This window comes from Andrographis paniculata, chloroplast (genome assembly GCF_009805555.1).
Source record: "Andrographis paniculata chloroplast, complete genome".
NCBI classification, from domain to species: domain Eukaryota; kingdom Viridiplantae; phylum Streptophyta; class Magnoliopsida; order Lamiales; family Acanthaceae; genus Andrographis; species Andrographis paniculata.
In genome coordinates, this window is record NC_022451.2 from 45,001 (window position 1) to 72,500 (window position 27,500).

General features: G+C 35.9%; 24 protein-coding genes and 8 non-coding genes. All coding sequences in view use genetic code 11, as the record gives it.

Annotated features, from left to right (window-relative positions):
* Positions 1 to 27,500, forward strand: part of trnL (UAG) — a 99,922-nt gene that overhangs the window by 33,840 nt on the left and 38,582 nt on the right. The window contains exon 1 of the tRNA in view: positions 1 to 27,500. This exon is cut by the window's left edge and continues 33,840 nt beyond it; it is cut by the window's right edge and continues 38,582 nt beyond it. This is a non-coding gene — a tRNA (tRNA-Leu).
* trnT (UGU) lies at positions 196 to 268 on the reverse strand. The gene has a single exon. It is a non-coding gene; the product is annotated as a tRNA-Thr (tRNA).
* On the forward strand, positions 987 to 1,564 carry trnL (UAA). One transcript has 2 exons: positions 987 to 1,021; positions 1,515 to 1,564. It is a non-coding gene; the product is annotated as a tRNA-Leu (tRNA).
* Positions 1,887 to 1,959, forward strand: trnF (GAA). Its single transcript has one exon. It is a non-coding gene; the product is annotated as a tRNA-Phe (tRNA).
* On the reverse strand, positions 2,622 to 3,098 carry ndhJ (NADH dehydrogenase subunit J). The gene has a single exon. The coding sequence runs from the start codon at positions 3,096 to 3,098 to the stop codon at positions 2,622 to 2,624; it is 477 nt and encodes a 158-aa protein (YP_008592491.1).
* ndhK (NADH dehydrogenase subunit K) lies at positions 3,199 to 3,876 on the reverse strand. The gene has a single exon. The coding sequence runs from the start codon at positions 3,874 to 3,876 to the stop codon at positions 3,199 to 3,201; it is 678 nt and encodes a 225-aa protein (YP_008592492.1).
* On the reverse strand, positions 3,923 to 4,285 carry ndhC (NADH dehydrogenase subunit 3). Its single transcript has one exon. The coding sequence runs from the start codon at positions 4,283 to 4,285 to the stop codon at positions 3,923 to 3,925; it is 363 nt and encodes a 120-aa protein (YP_008592493.1).
* On the reverse strand, positions 5,239 to 5,881 carry trnV (UAC). One transcript has 2 exons: positions 5,844 to 5,881; positions 5,239 to 5,273 (listed from the first exon to the last, which is right to left on the reverse strand). It is a non-coding gene; the product is annotated as a tRNA-Val (tRNA).
* trnM (CAU) lies at positions 6,062 to 6,134 on the forward strand. The gene has a single exon. It is a non-coding gene; the product is annotated as a tRNA-Met (tRNA).
* On the reverse strand, positions 6,333 to 6,734 carry atpE (ATP synthase CF1 epsilon subunit). The gene has a single exon. The coding sequence runs from the start codon at positions 6,732 to 6,734 to the stop codon at positions 6,333 to 6,335; it is 402 nt and encodes a 133-aa protein (YP_008592494.1).
* Positions 6,731 to 8,218, reverse strand: atpB (ATP synthase CF1 beta subunit). The gene has a single exon. The coding sequence runs from the start codon at positions 8,216 to 8,218 to the stop codon at positions 6,731 to 6,733; it is 1,488 nt and encodes a 495-aa protein (YP_008592495.1).
* rbcL (ribulose-1,5-bisphosphate carboxylase/oxygenase large subunit) lies at positions 8,945 to 10,384 on the forward strand. The gene has a single exon. The coding sequence runs from the start codon at positions 8,945 to 8,947 to the stop codon at positions 10,382 to 10,384; it is 1,440 nt and encodes a 479-aa protein (YP_008592496.1).
* accD (acetyl-CoA carboxylase beta subunit) lies at positions 11,078 to 12,544 on the forward strand. The gene has a single exon. The coding sequence runs from the start codon at positions 11,078 to 11,080 to the stop codon at positions 12,542 to 12,544; it is 1,467 nt and encodes a 488-aa protein (YP_008592497.1).
* Positions 13,270 to 13,380, forward strand: psaI (PSI reaction center subunit VIII). The gene has a single exon. It carries the CDS (start codon positions 13,270 to 13,272, stop codon positions 13,378 to 13,380), a length of 111 nt encoding a protein of 36 aa, YP_008592498.1.
* Positions 13,793 to 14,347, forward strand: ycf4 (photosystem I assembly protein Ycf4). Its single transcript has one exon. It carries the CDS (start codon positions 13,793 to 13,795, stop codon positions 14,345 to 14,347), a length of 555 nt encoding a protein of 184 aa, YP_008592499.1.
* Positions 15,074 to 15,766, forward strand: cemA (envelope membrane protein). Its single transcript has one exon. The coding sequence runs from the start codon at positions 15,074 to 15,076 to the stop codon at positions 15,764 to 15,766; it is 693 nt and encodes a 230-aa protein (YP_008592500.1).
* Positions 15,990 to 16,952, forward strand: petA (cytochrome f). The gene has a single exon. It carries the CDS (start codon positions 15,990 to 15,992, stop codon positions 16,950 to 16,952), a length of 963 nt encoding a protein of 320 aa, YP_008592501.1.
* Positions 17,875 to 17,997, reverse strand: psbJ (photosystem II protein J). Its single transcript has one exon. The coding sequence runs from the start codon at positions 17,995 to 17,997 to the stop codon at positions 17,875 to 17,877; it is 123 nt and encodes a 40-aa protein (YP_008592502.1).
* Positions 18,129 to 18,245, reverse strand: psbL (photosystem II protein L). Its single transcript has one exon. It carries the CDS (start codon positions 18,243 to 18,245, stop codon positions 18,129 to 18,131), a length of 117 nt encoding a protein of 38 aa, YP_008592503.1.
* psbF (photosystem II protein VI) lies at positions 18,270 to 18,389 on the reverse strand. The gene has a single exon. The coding sequence runs from the start codon at positions 18,387 to 18,389 to the stop codon at positions 18,270 to 18,272; it is 120 nt and encodes a 39-aa protein (YP_008592504.1).
* psbE (photosystem II protein V) lies at positions 18,404 to 18,655 on the reverse strand. The gene has a single exon. It carries the CDS (start codon positions 18,653 to 18,655, stop codon positions 18,404 to 18,406), a length of 252 nt encoding a protein of 83 aa, YP_008592505.1.
* Positions 19,464 to 19,559, forward strand: petL (cytochrome b6/f complex subunit VI). Its single transcript has one exon. It carries the CDS (start codon positions 19,464 to 19,466, stop codon positions 19,557 to 19,559), a length of 96 nt encoding a protein of 31 aa, YP_008592506.1.
* Positions 19,726 to 19,839, forward strand: petG (cytochrome b6/f complex subunit V). Its single transcript has one exon. It carries the CDS (start codon positions 19,726 to 19,728, stop codon positions 19,837 to 19,839), a length of 114 nt encoding a protein of 37 aa, YP_008592507.1.
* On the reverse strand, positions 19,952 to 20,025 carry trnW (CCA). Its single transcript has one exon. It is a non-coding gene; the product is annotated as a tRNA-Trp (tRNA).
* On the reverse strand, positions 20,179 to 20,252 carry trnP (UGG). Its single transcript has one exon. It is a non-coding gene; the product is annotated as a tRNA-Pro (tRNA).
* psaJ (PSI reaction centre subunit IX) lies at positions 20,516 to 20,650 on the forward strand. Its single transcript has one exon. The coding sequence runs from the start codon at positions 20,516 to 20,518 to the stop codon at positions 20,648 to 20,650; it is 135 nt and encodes a 44-aa protein (YP_008592508.1).
* On the forward strand, positions 21,128 to 21,328 carry rpl33 (ribosomal protein L33). Its single transcript has one exon. It carries the CDS (start codon positions 21,128 to 21,130, stop codon positions 21,326 to 21,328), a length of 201 nt encoding a protein of 66 aa, YP_008592509.1.
* On the forward strand, positions 21,501 to 21,806 carry rps18 (ribosomal protein S18). The gene has a single exon. It carries the CDS (start codon positions 21,501 to 21,503, stop codon positions 21,804 to 21,806), a length of 306 nt encoding a protein of 101 aa, YP_008592510.1.
* Positions 22,049 to 22,435, reverse strand: rpl20 (ribosomal protein L20). Its single transcript has one exon. The coding sequence runs from the start codon at positions 22,433 to 22,435 to the stop codon at positions 22,049 to 22,051; it is 387 nt and encodes a 128-aa protein (YP_008592511.1).
* On the reverse strand, positions 23,241 to 23,354 carry rps12 (ribosomal protein S12; one part of a trans-spliced gene, as the record gives it; the record has 2 gene entries for this part). Coding sequences YP_008592512.1 and YP_008592467.1 both cover positions 23,241 to 23,354 — 114 coding nt within the window.
* On the reverse strand, positions 23,499 to 25,413 carry clpP (ATP-dependent Clp protease proteolytic subunit). One transcript has 3 exons: positions 25,343 to 25,413; positions 24,361 to 24,652; positions 23,499 to 23,726 (listed from the first exon to the last, which is right to left on the reverse strand). Exons 1-3 carry the CDS (start codon positions 25,411 to 25,413, stop codon positions 23,499 to 23,501), a joined length of 591 nt encoding a protein of 196 aa, YP_008592513.1.
* Positions 25,867 to 27,393, forward strand: psbB (photosystem II 47 kDa protein). The gene has a single exon. The coding sequence runs from the start codon at positions 25,867 to 25,869 to the stop codon at positions 27,391 to 27,393; it is 1,527 nt and encodes a 508-aa protein (YP_008592514.1).

The window sequence follows — 27,500 nt, forward strand, 5'->3', positions numbered from 1 at the left end:
ATAGAAATTTCTATTATTATTATATAGATATAGAATAGAAGATCCTTTTCGTTACATAGTTAGGAGTTCCTAGAACTTAAACTGAACAAATTCGTGGATTTTGGAAAGAGGGAAGACACTTTTTTAATATTCTTTGATTGAAAAGGGAGATTATCCATTTTTCAAGATTTGAATAAAAAAAGAAAAATTGGAAAAAGCCGGCTATCGGAATCGAACCGATGACCATCGCATTACAAATGCGATGCTCTAACCTCTGAGCTAAGCGGGCCTACATAATCAAAATTGTCTAGGCATAGGAATTCGATATACTATAGTATAGTCGAATTATAGTGTCTCCATAAATATGGAAAAGAATAGAATCTCGAATTTCCAATAAATATTCAATATTTCAATATTATAGAACATAACGATTTCTATATCGATATAGAATTTCTATTTTTTTGTCACAATTGAAATATTTAGTATATTCGATAGTCAATCTTAACTATTTTTAGCTTTTAGCCGGTAAAATTGGATTTTCTATTTTGGATTTACATGATATTGGAAATTCTTTTTGTTACACTTCTATATTCTGTATCCTATAGATCTCTAGAATTAGATCTCTAGAATTTCATTTCTTTTTTTCTTTCATTCCAATTCCTAATTAGTTAATTCTTTCTAACTAATCAGACATTCTGCGGCTTTCGTTCGTAAAGAGGGAAGTTAAGAAAAAAAATCGACCGTTTAAGTATCAAAACTGTTTTGTAAAAACAGCAGGAAGAGAAAAATATATATGGGGTATATATCAATCTATATTGAATTGCCGATACAGAAATGATAAAATCCAACTTGATTGGATCAAATATGGTTACCTATAGGTAAGAAGGAAAATCTTTTTTTCGAGATAGTAATCGCTATTTATTAAATTCAAGGGTTATAATAGAAATGAAAGAAAAAAAATAATGATAGAATAATATGATTTGAATCTCAAAACAAAAGAAAAGGAAGGGGATATGGCGAAATCGGTAGACGCTACGGACTTAATTGAATTGAGCCTTAGTACGGAAACCTACTAAGTGATAACTTTCAAATTCAGAGAAACCCCGGAATTAAGAAAAATGGGCAATCCTGAGCCAAATCCTATTTTCTCATTTCCCAAAACAAAGGTTTCGAAAACGGAAAAAAGGATAGGTGCAGAGACTCAATGGAAGCTGTTCTAACAAATGGAGTTGACTGCATTGGTAGAGGAATCTTTCCATCGAAACATCAGAAAGGATGAAGGGATAAATGTATCTATTGAATAATCTATCAAATCATTAGAACGCCCGCGTCTGTATCGGTATTTTTTTACATTAAAAATGCAAGAATCGACGTGAATTGATTTCACATTGAAGAAAGAGTCGAATATTCATTCATCAAATCATTCAACCCATAGTCCCGTAGTTCTTTTAAAGAACTGATTAATCGGACGAGAATAAAGATAGAGTCCCATTCCACATGTCAATACCGGCAACAATGAAATTTAGAGTAAGAGGAAAATCCGTCGATTTTCAAAATCGTGAGGGTTCAAGTCCCTCTATCCCCAAAAAAGCTTATTTGACTCCCAATTATGCTATCCCCCTTTTTTGTTAAGGGGTCTAAATTCCTTTATCTTTCTGATTCTTTGACAAACGTATTTGGGCATAATAAACTCTGATCACATGTGATCATGTGATATAGAATACACATCCAAATTAAGCAAGGAATCCCTATTTGAATGATTCACAATACATAGTATTCCTCCTACTGAGACTTAGTCTTCCAAAAACTTACAGGACTTGGAGAAAACTTTGGAATGCCCCCTTGTCCCTTTAATTGACCTAGACCCCAATCATCCTCATAAAATGAGGGTGGGAGGCCACGGAATAGTCGGGATAGCTCAGCTGGTAGAGCAGAGGACTGAAAATCCTCGTGTCACCAGTTCAAATCTGGTTCCTGGCATATGTTTGATTTGTATGAGGTCTTTCTTTTCGAAATTCAAAGATATCAATCGAGATCCATATCCATATGGATTTGAAATCTTGATCATAATATCGATTTTGGCAAGATATACCCCATCTATTTTCTAGATGGGTAGAGTTTCTTAAATTCAAATAAAGTATCTAGAATGAAATTCTACTTTATCTTTTTGATTTTTCATTCAATCAAAAAGAATGTTAATACTTCATATATATTTGTATGATTAAATTGGTTGGTTGAAAGAAGAAAAAGTCGAAGTTGAAATAGACGAGATTCGATTCAGATACAATACAAAGAAATGGAATTCGATACCCTTTCATTTCTTTGTATTTTCGTTCCTATTCAATTCTCTAATTCGTCTCAACATGAGTTTCTAGAACCGGTCTAAGCAATAGGTGCAGTACAAGATTCATGATCATGATACAGAACCCGTTTGATTCATCCTATTTGTTTGGCTCGTACAAAATAAGCAGTTTCCAACTAAATGGAAGAATTACAAGAATTCCCTAATTATGTGCTTTTTTGATAGTCTATCAAAAATCCCCTAATACAAAAGAGACGCCGGTTATTCTGGTTAATCTAGAACAGAAAGTCCAATCTTTGAATCTCTGAGATTATATAAGTAGAAATCACTTCCTTATCCTTCAATGAGCATCTTGTATTTCATAAAAATTAGGGGCAATATAATCCTTACGTAAAGGCCATCCTAGCCAACTTTCAGGCATTAAGATACGTTTCAAGCGCGGATGATTCTCATAAGATATTCCCAACATATCATAAGATTCTCGCTCTTGAAAATCCACGCTTTTCCAAACCCAGAAAGCGGACGGAATTATAGGATTCCTTCTTGCGGCAAATACTTTGATGCATACCTCTTCTGGTTGATTTACGCCATACTCGATTCTGGTAAGATGATACACACTCGCTAACAGCCCGCCAGGTGATACATCATAGGCACATTGGGAGCGTAGATAATTGTAACCATATACATATAAAATGACAGCAATGGAATGCCAATCCTCGGGCCTTATTTGTAGGGTCTCTATTCCTTGATAATCAAAGCCCAAAGATCTATGAATTATCCCATGCTTTACTAGCCAAGCAGACAAACGACCCTGCATCTTTTTTATCTCCCGCATTTTTATTTAAAAAATTTCACATTCTCGATCAAATTGATGAAGATTGACTCGCTACTTGTTATTCTGTACAAAGGAGTCCTGCCTAATTCACAAATTCGTGAGAAGATACTGAACTTTTATATTTGAAAAAGATTTCAGTAGGGATCTCTGAAGTAGATGGGGGTTGATAGAGGAAGCCTTGATCATAATTTCCAGTATTCATACTGCGTGCACCATGAAACTTGTGATTGGTCGTAAAACACCGATTTACTTGTTGAGGCCTAATTTGATTGTCATAGATTTCTCGAGACATTTTCTTCCGAAGTTTCGTTATAGCATCTATAACTGCTTCTGGTTTAGGGGGACAACCCGGCAAATAGATATCCACAGGAATTAGCTTATCGACTCCCCGAACAGTACTATAAGAATCGGTACTGAACATCCCTCCTGTAATTGTACAGGCCCCCATAGCAATAACATATTTTGGATCGGGCATTTGCTCATATAATCTCACTAAGGAGGGGGCCATTTTCATTGTTACTGTTCCGGCTGTTAAAATTAGATCCGCTTGTCTAGGACTCGATCTTGGTACTAGTCCATAACGATCAAAGTCAAATCGTGATCCTATTAGTGAAGCAAATTCAATAAAACAACAACTGGTACCATAGAGAAGCGGCCATAAACTAGAGAGTCTTGACCAATTTGAAAAGTCATTTAATGTAGTTGAAATAACGGAATTTTCGGCTGTTGGATCAAGTAAAGGAAACTCAATGGAATTCATAACTTTTTCAATCGTTTTTTCTTTTTATTGTCTGAATATTCAGGAACTAGGACCATTCCAATGCCCCCTTTCGCCATGCATAAACTAAACCAACAATTAAGATAAGTACGAAAATGAAAGCTTCTATAAATACGGATAGACCCAATACATCGAAACTCATTGCCCATGGATAAAGAAAAACCGTTTCAACATCAAAAACAACAAAAACTAGAGCAAACATATAATAACGAATTCGAAATTGTAACCAAGCATTGCCCATTGGTTCTATACCCGATTCATAACTAGAGAGTTTCTCCGGTCCTTTCCGAATCGGGGCTAAAATTCCGGAAATGAAAAATGCTAAAATAGGAATAAGACTTGATATTATTAGAAATGCCCAAAAAATATCATATTCGTAAAGCAAAAACATAGACACACTCCTATGAACATGGAAAATAGACCGGATTGGTCGATTCGAATTGAAGTTGTAAAGTCATCCAGAACTGTTTAATCAAAACAAGAATTCATTTTGATCAAACCATCTAGTTCCTTTTGATTATTGTGGGCATATCTCATTTCAAGATTTATCGACTGACTTGACTGGGATCCTGTTTCCAGTCTACTTACAGTTTACTTGAGTTTTTGAAGTCAATTTTCTTGAATTTATATATATATTTATATATATATTATTTATATGTATATTATATATAGTATATATTATGCTTAGACAAATTTTCTTGTTTTCCCCCAGGATTCTGGCTAAAGAAAGCGACTTCCAAATAAAATCGAATTATTATTTTGATTTTATGTTTCAAAAATTTGAACTTATTATTCTTTTGAATATTGAATAAAAAGAGGTTTTTTCTTAATGATTTAGAATGAAATAAGTATTTCCATCTCAGGATTTCGGATATCTTAAGGTATATTCTGTTTATTAGAATCTGAGTGGGGTTTTCTCTTGATTGAATACAGAACCATGAAACTTACCAAAGAGATTCGTTTTTCACCAAACTTTAGCCTGTCCCCTAGATCTATGTGAATAACTCTTTGGAGTGGACTTATGTCTTTGACTTCTTAAATTCATTAAGGTTAGGTTAAAGTTAGGTATAATAAAGTATTAGGTATACTAAGGAGTATCATTAACTTAACTCCTTGATTGTGGTGGACAGGGAAATTCATATCGAATTTATCTCCGCGGATTAATGACCAATTTATTCCAGTTTTCTGTTCTGTTTAATGTTTAAAATGAGAATGAGTGAATTTTTAGGAAAAATTCGATTTCGAAAAACCAACCGGTCAGTCACAAGTACCAAAAAGGAAAATTATATAATTTTTTCTTTCAAATCTTCATTTGATTTTATATTTCTTTTCGATTTTGATTTCTAGGGCTATACGGACTCGAACCGTAGACCTTCTCGGTAAAACGGATCAAACTTATTATTATCAAAATGATCTGAACTGTTTCAAAAACCCAACATGCATTTTTTTTTGCATTGGGCTCTTTCATTAACTGAAAGAAATATCAGCCAATCCACCATATTTTTTTTGACAGAAAAATCCGATAAGGAGATAGCTCCGTGTGCTCTGATTCATTATATGAGAGAGCACTACCAAAGTGTTTCAAGGGTGTGGGTTATCTTGACGTAGGTCTGCCTCCGGCCTAGATTGTTTTAAGTTAAATGAAGTCTCTATCGTTCCTTTGAAAATGAAAATCAAATATGAAACTTCATACACCTTAAAGCTCATAGGACGAAAAGAAATTTTTTGAGAACCTTATACTCATTATGCCTAGCATTGAATGCACTGGTATTCACCTTATCAATATCTCAAATCAACGATCCGGTCTGTTTGGCACCAAAATCCGATCGAATCATTTGTCAGGCTATTGTTCCCTCAATAGTTATGAGGGTAAGACATCGATTTCGCAAGAAAATGAATTTCTTTTTATTTGAGTGTATAATGGACTCCCCCAAAAAACATTGGCGCATGTGTAAACGAGGTGCTCTACCAACTGAGCTATAGCCCTTAGTGCTTGTGATGCGTATTTTATCATGTATAGAATTTCTTGTCAAGATGAATATTCTATGATCCAATATCATATATTTTGGAATGGTATTGCTTAGGTTATTATTGCTTATTAAGGAATATGCTATTTATAATCCATCGGTGGGATGGGTTCCGTTTGGTTTTTTTGGGATGATAAATTACCTACTTAACTCAGTGGTTAGAGTATTGCTTTCATACGGCGGGAGTCATTGGTTCAAATCCAATAGTAGGTAGAACTTATTAGATACCATTGACTCCGGTATCTAATAAGTTTTTTGACCCATTCTTTTTTCTTTTTAGTGATTTTGTATTCTTATTGATTTCGATTTCATTTTTGAAATGCGTTGTATCAAAATTGGACTCTGTCAAGTGAATCCAATCAAGCAGAATCCAGGCCAAACTTCTTTTGATTATTCGAACGCAATAACTGCTTATGAAATCACATTGACAGCCTCTACTCTTGTCCTAGCTCGTCGGAGAGCTAGATTTGCTTCAATTTTTTGTCTCTTTCCTTCAGCTTTTCTCAAACTAGCTTCTGCTATTTCAAGAGTTTGCTGAGCTTCTTGCGGATCAATATCACTACCCTTTTCCGCATCATTGACTAAAATAGTGATTTCATTATTGCCTATTCTAGCAAAACCACCCATCAGAGCCATCGTGAACCATTGGTCCGTAAGGCGTATTCTCAAAATTCCTATATCTACAGCTGTAGCAATAGGAGCATGATTTGGTAATACGCCAATTTGACCGCTATTCGTAGATAAAATGATTTCTTTCACTTCTGAATCCCAAACAATTCGATTAGGGGTCAGTACACAAAGATTTAAGGTCATTTCTTCAAATTGTTCTCCATTTCTAAGTTCATAGCCTTCCCGGCAGCTTCATCAATATTACCTACCAAATAAAAGGCCTGTTCAGGAAGACCATCTAATTCTCCGGAAAGGATCAATTGAAACCCTCTAATGGTTTCTGCTAGACCAACATATTTCCCAGGAGAACCGGTAAATACTTCGGCTACAAAAAAGGGTTGTGATAAGAAACGCTCAATTTTTCGCGCTCTTGCTACGGTTAAACGATCCTCTTCGGATAATTCGTCCAACCCCAGGATGGCTATAATGTCTTGAAGCTCTTTATAACGTTGTAAGGTTTGCTTAACTCTTTGCGCAGTTTCATAATGTTCCTCACCAACGATCCGAGGTTGAAGCATGGTTGAAGTTGAATCTAAAGGATCTACTGCCGGATAGATACCTTTGGCAGCTAATCCTCTTGATAGTACGGTAGTAGCATCTAAATGTGCAAATGTCGTAGCAGGAGCAGGATCGGTCAAATCGTCTGCAGGTACATAAACTGCTTGAATCGAAGTGATTGACCCTTCTTTGGTAGAAGTAATTCTTTCTTGTAAAGAGCCCATTTCGGTACTCAGGGTGGGTTGATAACCGACCGCGGAAGGCATTCTACCTAATAAGGCCGATACTTCGGATCCTGCTTGGACGAAACGGAAGATATTGTCGATAAATAGAAGTACGTCTTGTTCATTAACATCTCGGAAATATTCCGCCATCGTTAGGGCAGTCAAACCAACTCTCATACGAGCTCCCGGCGGTTCATTCATCTGACCGTAAACCAGGGCTACTTTTGATTCTGCAATATTTTCTTCATTAATAACTCCAGATTCTTTCATTTCCATGTAAAGATCATTTCCTTCACGAGTACGCTCACCCACTCCGCCAAATACGGATACGCCCCCGTGGGCTTTGGCAATATTGTTAATCAATTCCATAATGAGTACCGTTTTCCCAACCCCAGCTCCCCCAAATAGTCCGATTTTTCCCCCACGCCGATAAGGGGCTAAAAGATCTACTACCTTAATTCCTGTTTCAAAAATAGATAATTTTGTATCCAATTGGATAAAGGCAGGCGCAGATCGATGAATAGGAAATGTTGTACGAGTATCTACAGGACCCAAATTATCAACAGGCTCTCCAAGCACGTTGAAAATGCGTCCCAGAGTAGCTCCACCGACCGGAACACTTAGAGGAGCTCCCGTATCAATCACTTCCATTCCTCTCATCAGACCATCTGTAGCACTCATAGCTACAGCTCTAACTCGATTATTTCCTAATAATTGCTGTACCTCACAAGTCACATTAATTGGTTGACCAACAGTATCTCGACCTTTAACTACCAAAGCGTTATAAATATTAGGCATTTTGCCCGGCGGAAAGGCTACATCTAGTACCGGACCGATGATTTGGACGATACGTCCCAGGTTTTTTTTTTCAACCGCGGAAACCCCAGTAGTAGGATTAATTCTCATAATAATAAATATGTGTCAAAGTTTGTGAAAATTATCAAATTTAAAATAACCGTCTAATAGCACGCCGATCAGTTAATTAATTCAATTAAGAAATGGGAGTTAGCACTCGATTTCTTTCGTTGGTGCGATTCAATCGAATCCACTTCAATTGGTTCCTTATTCAATGAGTGAAGTTGCAAGCCCAACCAAGCTATTTTGAAACATGAGATCTTGAGAAAGTTTTTCATTTGTCTATCATTATAGACAATCCTATTTCGATTCGAAAATATATTCTATGGAAGTTGAACCCGAACTCTATTTACATTACGATTCATTATTTCTATCTTATCGGCTCTTCTTATTTTTGATTTCAGCATATTAATTTATGCCTATAGCCTATCTCTTGCATGGATGAATTTCGGCTATTTTCATATCTAAGATTTACATATACAACATATACCGCTGTCAATAGGGAATTTCTTATTAGTTGGGTTAGTTATTTCGATTTCGAAAAAGGTAAAAAAAGGGGGGGTTGCGCTATACATATGAAAGAGTATACAATAATGATGTGTTTGGTAAATCAAATACCATGGCCTAATAATCAATCTGATTAGTTGATAATATTAGTATTAGTTGGAAGTTTTTGAAAAATTCCCGTGAATAGTTTCATTAACGCCTAATTCATTCGTGTCGAGTAGACCTTGTTGTTGTCAGAATTCTTAATTCATGAGTTGTAGGGAGGGATTTATGTCACCACAAACAGAGACTAAAGCAAGTGTTTTTTTCAAAGCGGGTGTTAAAGAGTACAAATTGACTTATTATACTCCTGAATACGAAACCAAAGATACTGATATCTTGGCAGCATTCCGAGTAACTCCTCAACCCGGAGTTCCGCCTGAAGAAGCAGGGGCAGCGGTAGCTGCCGAATCTTCCACTGGTACATGGACAACCGTGTGGACTGATGGACTTACCAGCCTTGATCGTTACAAAGGGCGATGCTACAACATCGAGCCCGTTCTTGGCGAAACAGATCAATATATTTGTTATGTAGCTTACCCTTTAGACCTTTTTGAAGAAGGTTCTGTTACCAACATGTTTACTTCCATTGTAGGAAATGTATTTGGATTCAAAGCCCTGCGTGCTCTACGCCTGGAAGATCTGCGAATCCCTACTGCTTATATTAAAACTTTCCAAGGTCCGCCTCATGGGATCCAAGTTGAGAGAGATAAATTGAACAAATATGGTCGTCCTCTGCTGGGATGTACTATTAAACCTAAATTGGGATTATCCGCTAAAAACTACGGCAGAGCATGTTATGAATGTCTTCGCGGTGGACTTGATTTTACCAAAGATGATGAGAACGTGAACTCCCAGCCATTTATGCGTTGGAGAGATCGTTTCTTATTTTGTGCTGAAGCAATTTATAAGGCACAGGCTGAAACAGGTGAAATCAAAGGACATTACTTGAATGCTACTGCGGGTACATGCGAAGAAATGATGAAAAGAGCTGTATTTGCTAGGGAGTTGGGAGTTCCTATCGTAATGCATGACTACTTAACAGGAGGATTCACTGCAAATACTAGCTTGGCTCATTATTGCCGAGATAATGGCCTACTTCTTCACATTCACCGTGCAATGCACGCAGTTATTGATAGACAGAAGAATCATGGTATGCACTTCCGTGTACTAGCTAAAGCGTTACGTCTGTCTGGTGGAGATCATATTCACGCTGGTACCGTAGTAGGTAAACTTGAAGGAGAAAGAGACATTACTTTGGGCTTTGTTGATTTACTGCGTGATGATTTTGTTGAAAAAGACCGAAGTCGCGGTATTTATTTCACTCAAGATTGGGTCTCTTTACCCGGTGTTATTCCCGTGGCTTCAGGGGGTATTCACGTTTGGCATATGCCTGCTCTGACCGAAATCTTTGGGGATGATTCCGTACTACAGTTTGGTGGAGGAACTTTAGGACACCCTTGGGGGAATGCGCCAGGTGCCGTAGCTAACCGAGTAGCTCTAGAAGCATGTGTACAAGCTCGTAATGAAGGACGTGATCTTGCTGCTGAGGGTAATGTAATTATCCGCGAGGCTAGCAAATGGAGTCCTGAACTAGCTGCCGCTTGTGAGATATGGAAAGAGATCAAATTTGAGTTTGAAGCAGTGGATGTTTTGGATCCAACAAAATAATTACTCTCCGTTCTCTTAATTGAATTGCAATTAAACTCGGCTCAATCATTTTAGTAAAAGATTGGGCCGAATAGAACCATTCTATTGCATGTATTTTGGATAAATACATAGATCTCGAGATAGAGAAGATTTCAAATAGCAAATTGAAGACTCAAATGGTTCTATTGTCGTCTTGGATCCACATTTAAACCTATGGATCCTCAGGATTGGTATATTCTTTATAGATCCTGTAGTTTGGCTGAATCAAGCGAAGTATCACAAATTTTTGACCCATCCTGTATATTGTCTTTTTCGTTCCGTGTTGAAATAGACCCTTAATTTCTTACTTCTTATTAGTTATTAGTTAGTTATTAGACGAGATTTTACAAAAAAATTCTATCTAGGGTAGAACAAATATTGCTTTTTTGTTCGACGCGAAGGCGAAGACATAGGAAAAAGCACTTTTTATCATTCTATTTAATTTCGAATGAAAAGGGATTCCATCATATTACTATATAGTTATAGTAAAATCTTACCTCCGGATTCCCACAAAATAAAAGATAATCACTTCTTATTAATAATTTAGTATTTCGCAATGATGTAATTTCTATGTTTAGTCTGATGGGAATTCAAAGACAAATAAAGAATTGCGGGTCGAATGACTATTCATCTAGTGTATTTTTATGCAAATAAAATAGGGGGCAAGAAAACTCTATGGAAAGATGGTGGTTTAATTCGACGGTGTTTACCAAGGAGTTCGAACACAGGTACGGGATAAAGAAATCAACGGACAATCTTGGTCCTATTGAAAATACTAGTGAAAGTGAAGATTCGAATCAAAAAGGTGGGGCTAAAAACATTCATAGTTTGGGGGGTCGTGACAATTCTAGTTACAGTGATGTCGATCATTTATTTTTGGTCAAAGACATTCGGAATTTCATCTCTGATGATACTTTTTTAGTTAGGGATAGTACTGGAGACAATTATTCGATCCATTTTGATATTGAAAATCAGATTTTTAAGATTGACAACGATCATTCTTTTCTGAGTGAACTTGAAAGTTCTTTTTCGAGTTATCGAAATTCTAGTTATAGGAATAATGGATCTACGAGTGAAGATTCCTTATACAATTGCTCGATGTATGATACTCAATCTAGTTGGAATAATCACATTACTAGTTGCATTGACGATTATCTTCAGTATCAAATCTGTATTGATATGTCCATTGTAAGTGATAGTAGTGACAGTTACATTTCTAGGCGCGTTTTTGATAAACGTAGAACTAATAGTGAAAGGGGGGGATCCAGTATACGAACCCACGAGAAGAGCAGTGATTTAACTCTAGGAGAAAAGTCTAATGATCTCGATGCAATTCAAAACTACAAGCATTTGTGGGTTCAATGCGAAAATTGTTATGGATTAAATTATAAGAGATTTTTGAAATCAAAAATGAATATTTGTGAACAATGTAGATATCATTTGAAAATGAGTAGTTCAGAAAGAATCGAAGTCTCGATCGACCCCGGTACTTGGGATCCTATGGATGAAGACATGGTCTCTCTGGATCCGATTGGATTTCATTCGGAGGAGGAGACTTATAAAGATCGTATTGATTCTTATCAACGAAAGACAGGATTAACTGAGGCTGTTCAAACAGGCATAGGGCAACTAAATGGTGTTCCCGTAGCACTTGGGGTTATGGATTTTCAGTTTATGGGGGGTAGTATGGGATCCGTAGTCGGGGAGAAAATCACTCGTTTGATTGAGTACGCTACCAATCGATTTCTACCTCTTATTATAGTGTGCGCTTCGGGGGGGGCACGCATGCAAGAAGGAAGTTTGAGCTTGATGCAAATGGCTAAAATATCGTCTGCCTTATATGATTATCAATCAAATACAAAGTTATTTTATGTCTCAATCCTTACATCTCCTACTACTGGTGGGGTAACAGCTAGTTTTGGGATGTTGGGAGATATCATTATTGCCGAACCCAACTCCTACATTGCATTTGCGGGTAAAAGAGTAATTGAACAAACATTGAATAAAACAGTCCCCGAGGGTTTACAAGTCTCTGAATATTTATTCCAGAAGGGCTTATTCGACCTAATCGTACCACGTAATCTTTTAAAAAGCGTTCTGAGTGAGTTATTTAAACTACACGCCTTCTTTCCTTTGAATTGAAATTCTATCAAGTAAGTTCAATTATTTTATTTGTAGCAAACAAGTAGTTAACTTATCGGAATTAAAGTAAATAAGAATGGAGTTTTCTTTAATGACTTAAGATCGAATTGTAGAAAGAATCAAAAGTTGAGGATAACTCTTTTTTTACCGGGATTCCCATTAAGAAGTCTCTATCAAAAGAAGTCTCTATCAACAAGATAAAAGCGAGAGTTCTTCCTTTCGTGAAATTAGACAAACAAAACGAATTTCGTCTTACATAAATTCAAATCAAATATAGAAAAGATAGATATATAATTTTCTATTTTTCTCCATCTACCGAAAATTCAATTTTCACTAAAAATTCCGGTTGTGTCGCATTCTAACGAATCTTTCGATAATTTGTAACAAACTCTTTCTTTAGTAAATTTGAAGACAAGAACAAAACATAACGAAATAAAATAAAATAATCAAGTTTATTATCATACGTATCTTTCATGTAGAAAGATGAATTTATTTAGTTCTCCATTTTCTACATTCCTTAGATTTCTTTTATATACTAACTTAGATATATATAGATACTTATATTTTCTATTTCGAATAAGAATTTTCAAATTAAATTAATTAATAATAATAACGAATTCCTAATAATCACAATTCTGAATTATAATAAGTATAAATAGAAAATAGAAAAAAAAACAAATTAATAATAATAACAGGTACAATATAGTAAATCGAGGTACCATTTTATGACAACGTTCAATCTTCCTTCTATTTTTGTGCCTTTAGTAGGCTTAATATTTCCCGCAATTGCAATGGTTTCTTTATTTCTTCATGTTCAAAAAAAAAAAATTGTTTAGGACGCAATCTCAGCCGTTTTTTTTTTTGAAACTGTAGCATAACACAGATATTTATTTCGGGAAATGGAAATATAGTATAACATGTGATTTCCGCCGAATATAAAGGAAAAAGCTCTTATGCCCGCAGAAAATGATCTCTGGATAAATGAATCCTAGCTAGTTTCAAATAGATCAGCATCGCTGGATGCAGAAAATGTAAAGTTGGTGGATCCATATGTATATTGGGGTCCTCTGAAGGGTATGTTATTATTTTAGATCTAACCAATTTGATGAATGACTCCTAAAGCTTCACATTAAACTAGTGCTAGTTCACATCAAACTAGTGCTAGTTGATGAGAGTTCCTTCGGAAACAAAAAAGGAAGGGCAAAATGGGTATTCTCTCAATTCCAATAAAATACAATCGGATCAAGTATGAGTTGGCGATCAGAACATATATGGATAGAGCTTATAACGGGGTCTCGAAAACTAAGTAATTTTTGCTGGGCCCTTATCGTTTTTTTAGGTTCATTAGGATTCTTATTGGCTGGAACTGCCAGTTATCTTGGTCGAAATTTGATATCTTTTGTCCCATCTCAGCCAATTCTTTTTTTTCCACAGGGAATTGTGATGTCTTTCTACGGGGTCGCGGGTCTATTTATTAGTTCCTATTTGTGGTGCACAATTTCTTGGAATGTAGGTAGTGGGTATGATCGATTCGATAGAAAGGAGGGAATAGTGTGTATTTTTCGTTGGGGATTTCCTGGAAAAAATCGTCGTATATTCCTCCGATTCCTTATAAAGGATATTCAATCCGTTCGAATAGAAGTTAAAGAGGGTATTTATGCTCGCCGTGTCCTTTATATGGACATCAGAGGCCGGGGGGCTATTCCGTTGACCCGTACTGATGAGAATTTGACCCCACGAGAAATTGAACAAAAAGCCGCGCAATTGGCCTATTTCTTGCGCGTACCTATTGAAGTTTTTTAAAAGGAACTTAGCTGAAGAACGAATGTTTTCTCAGCAGGAGGGAAATCCTCTTGTTTTCTAAATGAAGTTTCGTCAGAACATTCAGTCCAGCCAAAGCCGGGGTATATGGAACAACCATAAAACAAAACTTTTTTTTCGTTCTTCTTCGAAGTGATAAGATGCAGATAGAGCATATCTTGTAGATTTTTTCCTTTTTGTCAATCGATATTTTTTTATCTTTTCGCTTGTGTTCTTTACTAACCAATAATCGATTTTCTTAGTAATGAAAACTGGCCTTTTTCTGTCTTGTTTGTTTTGCCGCTCCTTTTTTTGATCATCACACTATCTTTCTCTCAATCATTTGATTCTTGGATATGTCGAATCGTTGCAATTTTTTTGCAATTATTGGATATTTTGATAGAAAACGAGTTCCTTCGTCTCAAAATATTAATAATATTCATTCCAAACAAGTGTCTCCTTTCAATGAATGACGGAAAGAAGCACTTGTTTGGAATTTGGTGAATCGAGATATCCGGAAAGAATATTTTTGATTATTTCTTCATTCGAATTCGCAGTTCGAGGCGGAGTCTTAGTCTATTTCTGTATTCTTTCTGGATTTAAACAAAATCATAAATCAAATAGATTCAGAGGTTTGATACCTTATTGAGAACTCATATTAAAAAAAAAATATTCGATCACATAGAATCGAGAAATGAAGTTTGTTAATTCAAAATTCACAGGTGAAAAATGGCAAAAAAGAAAGCATTCACTACTTTTTTCTATCTTACATCTATAGTCTTTTTTTTTCCCTGGTGGGTTTCTCTCTCATTTACTAAATGTATGGAATTTTGGGTTACTAATTGGTCAAATAGTGGTCAATCCGAAATTTTTTTGAATGATATTAAAGAAAAAAGTATTCTAGAAAAATTCATAGAATTAGAGGAAATTCTTTTATTGGACGAAATATTCAAGGAATACTCGGAGACACATCCCCAAAAGCTTTCTATAGGAATCCACAAAGAAACGATCCAATTAGTCAAGATACACAATGAGGATCGTATCCATACGATTTTGCACTTCTCGACAAATATAATCTCTTTTGTTATTCTAAGCGGTTATTCTCTTTTAGGTAATGAAGAACTTGCTGTTCTTAACTCGTGGGCTCAGGAATTCCTATATAACTTAAGTGATACAGTAAAAGCTTTTTCGATTCTTTTATTAACCGATTTATGTATCGGATTTCATTCACCCCACGGTTGGGAACTAATGATTGGTTATGTTTACAAAGATTTTGGATTTGTTCATAATGATCAAATTATATCTGGTCTTGTTTCCACTTTTCCGGTTATTCTCGATACTATTTTGAAATATTGGATTTTCCGTTATTTAAATCGTATATCTCCGTCACTTGTAGTTATTTATCATTCAATGAATGATTGATAAATCATCCACCGATATTCATATTCATTTAATCTACTCTAATGGTTAGTTATACATAAGCATTAAAAACCTTCTATTGGGGGGATTTTCACCCTATATCCTATAGTATTCCAGTAAAGTGATTGCATTAAATAGCAGAATCGTGGATAGGGAACTATACCAGCAACCTACCCAATTTATTGTATAAATTATTATATAAATTTTTCGGATCAATGATTAGACCATGCAAACTAGAAATACTTTTTCTTGGATAAAGGAACAGATTACTCGATCTATTTCCGTATCACTCATTATATATATCATAACTCGGACATCTATTTCAAACGCATATCCCGTTTTTGCGCAGCAGAGTTATGAAAATCCACGAGAAGCGACTGGGCGTATTGTATGTGCGAATTGTCATTTAGCTAATAAGCCCGTGGATATTGAGGTTCCACAGGCGGTACTTCCTGATACTGTATTTGAAGCAGTTGTTCGAATTCCTTATGATAAGCAAGTGAAACAAGTTCTTGCTAATGGTAAGAAGGGGGGTTTGAATGTGGGGGCTGTTCTTATTTTACCGGAGGGATTTGAATTAGCTCCTTCCGATCGTATTTCTCCCGAGATTAAAGAAAAGATAGGCAATTTGTCTTTTCAGAGCTATCGCCCCCCAAAAAAAAATATTCTTGTGATAGGGCCTGTCCCCGGTCAGAAATATAGTGAAATCACCTTTCCTATTCTTTCCCCCGACCCCGCTTCTAAAAAAGATGTTCACTTCTTAAAATATCCTATATATGTAGGCGCGAATCGAGGAAGGGGTCAGATTTATCCCGACGGAAGCAAAAGTAACAATACAGTTTTTAATGCGACAGGAATGGGTATAATAAGTAAAATCCTACGAAAAGAAAAAGGAGGATATGAAATAACCATATCAGATCCATCGGATGGACGTCAAGTTGTTGATATTATCCCTCCAGGGCCCGAACTTCTTGTTTCAGAGGGTGAATCCATCAAATTGGATCAACCATTAACGAGTAATCCCAATGTGGGTGGATTTGGTCAGGGAGATGCAGAAATAGTACTTCAAGATCCATTACGTGTCCAAGGTCTTTTGTTCTTCTTGGCATCTGTTATTCTGGCACAAATCTTTTTGGTTCTTAAAAAGAAACAGTTCGAAAAGGTTCAATTGGCCGAAATGAATTTTTAGACTCGCGGATTTATCGATATCAGGATCGTAAAAAGAACAAAATTCTTGTTGTCAATTATCTATAAAAAGAAATTACGAAAAACTTTTATTTACTTGCTCTTTTTTTACGAGCTTGGGGGAATCAGCATTCCTAGTCATATCATAATAGGTATATTTTTCTTTCAAGAAGACTATTTTATTTGACTTTATGACTTTGTCTTTGTTAGGATTCCAATGTCCTAAAATGGATCCATTTTAGGACATTGGAAACCGAATTAAATTGGGATAGATATCAGCATAAGTAAGCGGGTAATAGAACGAACTACAAATGTGGGGAACAGATAATTCTAAGAGCTATTATTTGTCTTCGACACAAGAAAAGGGGGGTTTATAAAATCCCTTTTCTTGTGTCGAAAGAGGAATGATTTTGGGCTCCTAGTCTGGGTTTCGGTTTTCCAGATGTATCAGAACCTTTTTCTATTTATTTCGGACAATGACAACAAAAAAGTCAAGTGATGTACAAACAAAAAATAGAACTTATTCCATGAACTTCGAAAAAATCTCTACTTTTCTGATATACTAAATAAATAAAAAAAGAAATATGGTAAGAGGATAGAAAGTATTTCTACGATATCGAATCTAGAGAAATATATCGAATCCGTGCAATTGAGTGATTCCCTCCTTATTCAAAGAACCCATACATACTCTCAAGATCAAGGAAGAGATGTTCTGAATCAATGAATGAAGTTTATTTTTCAAAAGCATTATCAGAAAAAATGGAATGGAGTTTTGTGAAACAGCAGAAAACGAAACCCACTTTGTCATTTAGACAAAAAAAGACTCTGATTCTTAAGAACCCAACGGTCCCTTTCCCCTCGAATCAGACAAAGAAAGAAGGGAATCCCGTTGAGTTCCTACGTCTACAACTCAATCCATCCGATTACTACAGGGATGAACCTAATCCGGAATATGAACCATAAAAGAAAATACCTATTAAACCGATCACAAGAATACCAGTTACAGTACCTATTATCCAAAGAGGAATCCTTCCAGTAGTATCGGCCATTTCCTCCACTTCCCCCCAATTTCATTAAGTGGTCATGCTAGAGACATAAACAGTCATGGATAATTATGAGATGAGATCCTTCCGAACGGGCTAAGAGAATGCCTAGAGTTTTGATTTTTTCTTTCGTTTTCTTAATTGAAGAAATAATTCGAAAATAAAACAGCAAGTACAAAAATAAGTAATAACCCCCAGTAGAGACTGGTACGATTCAATTCAACATTTTGTTCGTTCGGGTTTGATTGTGTCATAGCTCTATAAATTCGGAATTAGGTTTATCGTTGGATGAATTGCATTGCTGATATTGACCCCAAAAAAAAGACGGTTGGTACAGCTAGTCCGTGAACAGCCAACCATCGTACTGTAAAAATTGGATAGGTTCGATCTATAGTCATTTGATTAGGACCTCCTAAAACGATCTACTAAATTCATCGAGTTGTTCCAAAGAATCAAAACGTCCAGTTATTAATGGAATTCCTTGTCGGCTCTCTGTGAAATATTCGTTTGGCCGAGGGCTTCCAAATACATCGTAAGCTAAACCCGTACTGACGAATAACCAACCCGCAATAAATAGGGAAGGTATCGTAATGCTATGAATGACCCAATATCGAATACTGGTAATAATATCAGCAAAAGAACGTTCTCCTGTGCTTCCAGACATGCTCAGCTCCACATATTTTTGTACAGTCAAAGGGGGGATCGTAAAAGATGAGATCAGTAAAAGGCAATCACTGAAATTGGATCTTTGTAGGATCGTCAATATTGCACCGAGGGCATCTTTCGAATATACCGAATCAGTATAACTATCCTTCTTTCGACACAGCAACGCAATTTGAATCAGTATCGAAAAGAAGTGCTAAATTAATGTATTTCTTCCTTTCCTTTATCTGTTCAGGTAAAATGATGCTATATTTAATACAAAATTCTTACAATGAAAGAGATTATCATCTTTCTACAATTTAAGGAATTGGTGAATCTTCCAGTAACAAATATGAGTAGTAAATCCTATTCGATGAAAGAAAGCGAAAAAAGAATCAAAAAATCGGAATCAATACTTGTAATGAATTGGATCTCAATCCAAATCTTGATTTAGCTGCAAGAATGAGACTTTTTAAAAATATGAAAATAAAAAATGGAAAATAGTATTCCATAATAATTCAAAAAGAGTTTCATTTTTGAATGAAGTTACACGATTCAGTTCGTATTATTGGTTTATGTTCAACGACTCGGTTGATAGGAATTACTAGATGGCTAGATCATAGAAATGATGAATCAGTTTCGTTTTATATGCCTGTCACTTTCTCTTTGTTCGTGCCATCTAGAATGATAGATAAATCACAAAATTTCAATTGAAATTAGTTGTTCAATTTATATTTTTGTATATCCTCCTATGTCAAAAAAAAGGAAACTCAGGTAAATGCTTTAGAAATCTATGTATAGAAATACCACATTTCAGTTAGCCCCCCCTCATGCTTACTATAACCAGTTATTTCGGTTTTCTACTAGTAGCTTTAACTATAACTTCAGTTCTATTTATTGGTCTGAGCAAGATACGACTTATTTAAAATTTCTCTTTGAAAGAAAGAATTCAGAAAGGAAATCTTTCTGTGAGATTCCGTATATTCTACATCAAGTCAATTTTCAATTCTTGGTCGTTGAGATTTATGTCAATTCTGATTAATATTTAATTATAGATATTTCCTCTTTTTTTCTCCTTTTCATAAAATTGAAATGATTGAAGTTCTTTTATTTGGAATCGTGTTAGGTCTAATTCCTATTACTTTGGCTGGATTATTCGTAACTGCATATTTACAATACAGGCGCGGTGATCAGTTGGATCTTTGATTAATTAAGATTTCTTTTTTTGACTTTTGACTGACCCCCTCCTTTCTTTAATGTCAATGCTATACAAGTGATTGAATCCACTTCAGTCTAATTTTATTTACGAAGAAAAAATCACGCTCTGTAGGATTTGAACCTACGACATCGGGTTTTGGAGACCCACGTTCTACCGAACTGAACTAAGAGCGCTTTCTTATCAGAACTGTAAAGAAAAAAAGATTCTGTTTCGAACCCGAATCCATTTGATTTTGTATGCATATATTCTATAGTTCTATAATTCCGTGCAATTGGAATCGATCTCAATTGATTCCTTGTTACTGGTTAAAGGGGACAGTAATTAGGTAGGGATGACAGGATTTGAACCCGTGACATTTTGTACCCAAAACAAACGCGCTACCAAGCTGCGCCACATCCCTTGAATCGTTCTATAGTATGATTGTAGAGAATTCCTGTCTTGTTTTCTACATGCCTATTTCCTCCATTGAGAAACACAATTGTTCGGCCCATTTCGTCTTTTTTGTCTCATTTAACTTAGAATAATAAGAAAGGGAAAACCTTATGGATCCTTTTTCAATTTGAATTAGGGATTCTGTGTACAACTCTAAGTGGCTCTTAACCACATATGCATCTGATCATATATGCATTATCTTTATGTATTTAAAAAAAAGGAGGTTTTTCAATGCGATATCTAAAAACATATCTCTCCGTGGCTCCAGTACTAAGTACGCTATGGTTCGGGGCTTTAGCAGGTCTATTGATAGAGATTAATCGTTTTTTTCCGGATGCGCTGACATTCCCCTTTTTTTCATTCTAGTTATTGACGTCGGAAGGAATGAACAAGATTAGAGATACAATCAACTATCTGTGACTAATTTATCCTCCCTTTTTCTCTTTTTTCCCTTTTTTCGAATTTTGAAAATTAAGGGACGAAAGAGAAAGCATAAAAGTGAATTCAACGTCTGCGAGACTTGGGTTCAAATTCGAATTAAATGAATAGTAATAATACACTAATACTAATAGAGACGTGTGGATAGAATGCGGGTCTAGAGCAAGAATACAAGATCTTTAAGGGAAATATTGTTCTTCGGGTTGAAATGGAGTTTCAAAATCATTGTCTTACTTATTCTTATTATTTACTATGGCTTTGCTTTGATTTATTAGAACTTTATTGATTTTTATCTTTTCAAGTTTGATTGAAAATTAGTAACTTCTATTTTTTCCTTCCTTTCTTTTTCTTTATTTCGAATCAAATATAGAAGAGCTGAGTAAATCAAAAATACAAAGGAGATTCATGGCCAAGAAGAAAGATGCGCGAGGAACGGTGATTTTGGAATGTAACGGTTGTATCCGAAACGGTGTTAAGAAGGTATCAACAGGCATTTCCAGATATATTACTCAAAAGAACCGACACAATACGCCTAATCAATTAGAATTGAGAAAATTCTGTCCCTATTGTTACAAACACACGATTCATAGGGAAATAAAGAAATAGATCGAATCTTAGTTTTGAAATCTTAGTCTTGAAAGGGTAAAAATGACATTATATAGAACAACATAGAGCTCGAAATAGAACATATTTTACTAATAAAAAATCCTATTGTGGGTGAAAATGACAATTAAGAAATAGGATTTTTAGGATAAGAAATAAACTAAACAAACAAACCATGGATAAATCTAAGCGGCCTTTTCTGAAATCCAAGCGATCTTTTCGTAGGCGTTTGCCCCCGATTCAATCGGGGGATCGAATTGATTATAGAAACATGAATTTAATTAGTCGATTTATTAGTGAACAAGGAAAGATATTATCTAGACGATTGAATAGATTGACCTTGAAACAACAACGATTAATTACTATTGCTATAAAGCAAGCTCGTATTTTATCTTTGTTACCTTTTCTCAACAATGAGAAACAATTTGAAAGAACCGAGTCGACCGCTAGAACTACTGGTCTTAGAACCAGAAAAAAATAGGTTTATTCTTTGTTCACTTGAATCAGAATTCCAATCCGAACTCAAACATGGATTGGTTTTTTGTTCGACACAAATTTGAGAAGCCAGATTTTATTATCATGTCTGTCATAAGAAAAAAAAAAACGAAAAAAAAAAAGAGTTTTTTTTATTGAACGTGTTCATTCATTTTCACTACTTTAGCCTATTTTCTCATAGTCATTTCGACTCCACCTTCCCGGAGTTCATTCTCCGGGGAACTCCATTTAACTTATTCTGGTGTATTCGTTCCAATCTACTTCTTTTCTGATTTCATTGGAAATCATATAAAGACACTTTCTATTTGATATAGCTATTTGGGCTAGTATTTTACGATTAAGAAGCAACTGTCTTTTGTATAGATCATGTACTAATTTACTATAACTAGAGGATATTCCTCGTTCTCGAATTAATGCGTTTATTCGAGTGATCCACAAACGACGAAAATTTCTTTTTTGCTTATTCTTGTCCCGATGAGCCGAAACCAAAGCTCGTATTTTCTGTTGAGTAATAGTTCGAGTCAGTCTTGAATGAGCCCCTCGAAAGCTTGAGGCAAAGAAACGAATTTTTGTTCTGCGTCTCCGAGCTATATATCCGCGTTTAATTCTGGTCATTACATAAATAAAACTTTGACAAATAACTAATTGATTTCTTTTCTTTCAGTTATTCTTTTCCACGCCCTGGTCTATTAATAACCAAACGGATTTTTCCAATGTATAAAATCAAAATCCCAATGGCTTTGGCTACTATAACCTTCCAGACCACGATTTTTTAGGTATTTTACTGCGAAATACGAAAGAAATAAGGAACTATCCTTTGATAGGTGTTCAAAATAGAGTCAATAAAAAAGAACTAGAAATAGTGGGTTCCATCGTTTCTATGGTTACTTCTTAAACGGTGAGGTCTTCTCTATACATCGGAGCCTTTACTTCATTTAATCAATTAATCAATGTTATTGCGAACTTGTATAGTTCATACCACACTCTTCGGCTCTACCCACGAATTATCCAGTAACAGGCCTTTCACAATCAGACCGACCTATACAGTAACGATATTTAATTAGGAAAGTTAGCTGGGGTAGCTGACCTTCGTAGTCCGTTCTTGACCGAGTGCAAACCTCAGTTTTATGTTTTTTTTTTGTTTTTGAATTTCAATAAGATTTCCTCCGCTTAATGGATAAGCGTTTGCTATCAATGGAGAATTTCTTCTTATCTGAAATTCCGGTGATTGGATTTGCACCAACGGAAACCATAAACTTTAGACACAATAGAGGAATCGATTTGCTTATTTTTCGATAGTGAATAGAGTTCTTTCCTCTATTCTATCCTATTTACTGGTATTGATCATTCATCCCAACATACCGAAAATCGGTTTTCTTTCTTTTTTTTTTCGTCAGCTCATAATCGAAACGAGTCGCACATACACCCTAGTACATGTTCCTCGACGCTGAGGACAGCCCCGAAGAGCGGGGGATTTCGGGACATTTCGAATCGGCTGTCTTGTATTTCTAATAAGTTGTTTAATAGTAGGCATGTTGAATCATATACATAATGGGCAGGTTTAGATTAATCCTAACCGGGTGATTCTAAATTATTTGTATTTAAAAAAATATTAATAAAATAGTAAACCCGGAGATAAAATATCAAATCCCGGATTTTCACAAAATCCCTTTTTTTGTCATTGAACTGCTACAAAATCAATAATTCCATAAGCTTGGGCTTCTGTTGCTGACATAAAAACGTCTCTTTCCATGTCTTCAGATACAACCCATAATGGTTTGCCCGTCCTTTGTACATAAACCCTTGTGATGGTTTCGCGTAGTTTCAGCAGTTCTTCCGCTTCCAAGATAAATTCCCCCGTTTGCGCCTCATAAAAAGAACTAGCGGGTTGATGGATCATTACCCTGATGATAGAAGGGTTCTCTATCTGGTGTGATGAAACGAAGAGGAAATAAGGATAAAGAATAATAGGAAAAAAAGATCGAATTGAGCAACCGTACGGGCATCATCTTTTGTGCATTGCATACGGCTCTACAATCAAATTGACCCTTCAAATTCAAGAAATAGAAAAAAATCTATCAGCTCCAAGCCCTAGATGGGTAAATGATCAAAACGCCACCCTTCCTTTCGTAGGGGTTCAAAAATACTATGATGGCTCCGTTGCTTTCTATTTCAAAATAGATTTTTTTGTCTTTGATTGAGCAATCCCAAAGTTTCTTTTTAATCCAACCAAAAAAGGAAAAATCTTGTTTTTTTTTTTCGCACTCTTTTTTATAGAACATAAATATTGTTAAGAGCCCTTCGGTGTGAAAACAAAAAGGTTTGTAACGCTGAATTGGCTTCCCAATAAATAAGAGAAAATGGGAAATACCTTTTATTTCATACTAATCTCTCGATACATAATTGAATCTTTTGAAAAAAAAAACAATACAAAAATTTTCCATATCGAATTCGAAGTGCCATGCTATTATTACTTAATATTCATATGGCGAAGGCATAGTTTTCTTTTTTCTCTCAAATCAAAAACCTCATTGGCGCCAAGCGTGAGGGAATGCGAAACGTTTGGTAATTGCTCCCCCAACCAGGAGCAAAGATCCCATTGACGCGGCTAGTCCCATGCATATTGTATGGACCTCTGGGCGCACAAACTGCATAGTATCATAAATAGCTAATCCATCTATTACCCACCCGCCAGGGGAGTTTATAAACAAATAGAAATCTTTGGCAGCATTCTCAAGACTGAAATATACCATAAGACCAATAAGTTGATTCGAGATCTCGCTATCAACTTCTTGGCCTAAAAAAAGGAATCTTTCTTGATAAAGTCGGTTGAGTGGGGTAAAATTGCATCCCCTAGGAACCGTACATGCACCTTTTGATGCATACGGTTCAAAAAAAAAGAATCAATGTATAAATTCTAGTCCTCTTTCCTTTTTCCTATTCTTTTTAATAGCAGGTTTTTTCGAACTTCTACCGAAAGGGCTTTTTTTCAATAACGACGAGTTTTGACTTAGTTTCTTTCTTAGAATAGAAAAAAGTTAATAAACTTATTGAATTAACTTCTCATTGATGTATTGTTTCATCGAGATTCAATCCAAATCACGATGGTGTTTTCATGTTCCTGAATGGGCCTATTTCATTTTTTTAGGTTTATGCTCTACTCCGGGTAAAGATCCGGCCGATTTCGATTTGCACATATAGGACAAATCTTCTCATCACCATTTCTTTTTGTTATGACTTTAGAAATAACAAACAGGAATCATTTATGATACACTAATTATAGATATGCTCCTAATTGGGTTTTTTCTAAACGGAGCCTGGATACTTCATTTTTTAGTCCAACAAGAGCCAACCATAAATCATTCTAATTGATAATAAAACTATGAATTCCTCCAAACAATGCATCGAATTGCACTTCACACTCCAATTTTTGGATGATTCAATTTCTCTTTTTTGGCGAAATAGAGGCGGGGACGAGAACGGGGAAATACCATATGACCCAATCTATTTGACAAGTCCCACTATACGTCAACCCAAGATGCATCGTCATCTCCAGGAATTCGGAAGGGTACTTTTGGAACACCAATAGGCATGAATTGAAAGAAAAAAGAACTAAATTTCACTTTGATGCGGAAACGTAATAATATGGTTTTATTGTCTCTATTTTCGAATATTGGCTTTATCATATTTTTTTATCCAAAGATTCAAAAATTCAGAAAGAAAGACAAAATCAATAAAGGAAAATTTTTACAAATAGGTTTTCCTAATGAGAAATTAAGGATAGACATATTTACTCATAGAAACTGGCATCAATCTCCCATTGCGTATTGGTACTTATCGAGTATAGAATAAATCTGCTTATCGTTGTTTCTACGAACAGAATTCTTCCATTATTAGGAACAGAAGTTAATAAATATTAACTTAACCCTTGTTAGTAAATAATCCACTGAAGAAGTGCAGTCTATAGGATAATCATAGTATTACAGTCTTTGCAATGCAATAAAGTTACGTAGTGTCTATTTTTCTTTGATAAGGGGGTATTTTCCATGGGTTTGCCTTGGTATCGTGTTCATACCGTTGTATTGAATGATCCCGGCCGGTTGCTTTCCGTTCATATAATGCATACAGCTCTGGTTGCTGGTTGGGCGGGTTCGATGGCTCTGTATGAATTAGCCGTTTTTGATCCTTCTGACCCTGTTCTTGATCCAATGTGGAGACAGGGTATGTTCGTTATACCCTTCATGACTCGTTTAGGAATAACCAATTCGTGGGGAGGTTGGAGTATCACAGGAGGGACTGTAACAAATCCGGGGATTTGGAGTTACGAGGGTGTAGCTGGGGCACATATTGTGTTTTCTGGCTTATGCTTTTTGGCAGCTATCTGGCATTGGGTCTATTGGGATCTAGAAATTTTTTGCGATGAACGTACAGGAAAACCTTCTTTGGATTTACCTAAGATCTTTGGAATTCATTTATTTCTCTCCGGGGTGGCTTGTTTTGGTTTTGGTGCATTTCATGTAACAGGCCTGTACGGTCCTGGAATCTGGGTGTCCGATCCTTATGGATTAACGGGAAAAGTACAACCTGTAAATCCGTTGTGGGGCGTGGAAGGTTTTGATCCTTTTGTTCCGGGAGGAATAGCTTCTCATCATATTGCAGCAGGTACATTGGGCATATTAGCGGGTCTATTCCATCTTAGCGTTCGACCGCCACAACGTCTATACAAAGGATTGCGCATGGGAAATATCGAAACCGTACTCTCCAGTAGTATCGCGGCTGTCTTTTTTGCAGCTTTTGTTGTTGCTGGAACTATGTGGTATGGTTCAGCAACTACCCCCATTGAATTATTTGGTCCTACTCGTTATCAATGGGATCAGGGTTACTTCCAGCAAGAGATCTATCGAAGAGTTAGCGTCGGGCTAGCAGAAAATCAAAGTTTATCAGAAGCCTGGTCGAAAATTCCTGAAAAATTAGCTTTTTACGATTATATTGGCAATAATCCGGCAAAAGGAGGATTATTCAGGGCGGGTTCGATGGATAACGGGGATGGAATAGCGGTTGGATGGTTAGGGCACCCTATTTTTAGGGATAAAGAAGGGCGTGAGCTTTTTGTACGTCGTATGCCTACTTTTTTCGAAACATTTCCAGTCGTTTTAGTAGATGGCGACGGAATTGTTAGAGCCGATGTCCCCTTTCGAAGAGCAGAATCGAAGTATAGTGTTGAACAGGTGGGTGTAACCGTTGAGTTCTATGGTGGCGAACTCAATGGAGTCACTTATAGTGATCCTGCTACCGTCAAGAAATATGCTAGACGTGCTCAATTGGGTGAAATTTTTGAATTAGATCGGGCGACTTTGAAATCCGATGGTGTTTTTCGTAGCAGTCCAAGGGGTTGGTTTACTTTTGGACATGCTTCGTTTGCTTTGCTTTTTTTCTTCGGACACATTTGGCATGGTGCTAGAACTTTGTTCAGAGATGTTTTTGCTGGTATTGACCCAGATTTGGATGCTCAAGTAGAGTTTGGAGCATTTCAAAAAATTGGGGATCCAACTACAAGAAGACAGGCAGTTTGATACAAGACCGCTTTGGTATCTTTCGCCTCTATTTTTTTGGTTTTGCAAGGAATTTTCGATAGAGTATCGGAGTGAATTTGAATCGCTGCTTTTGAACTCTTGCTCTT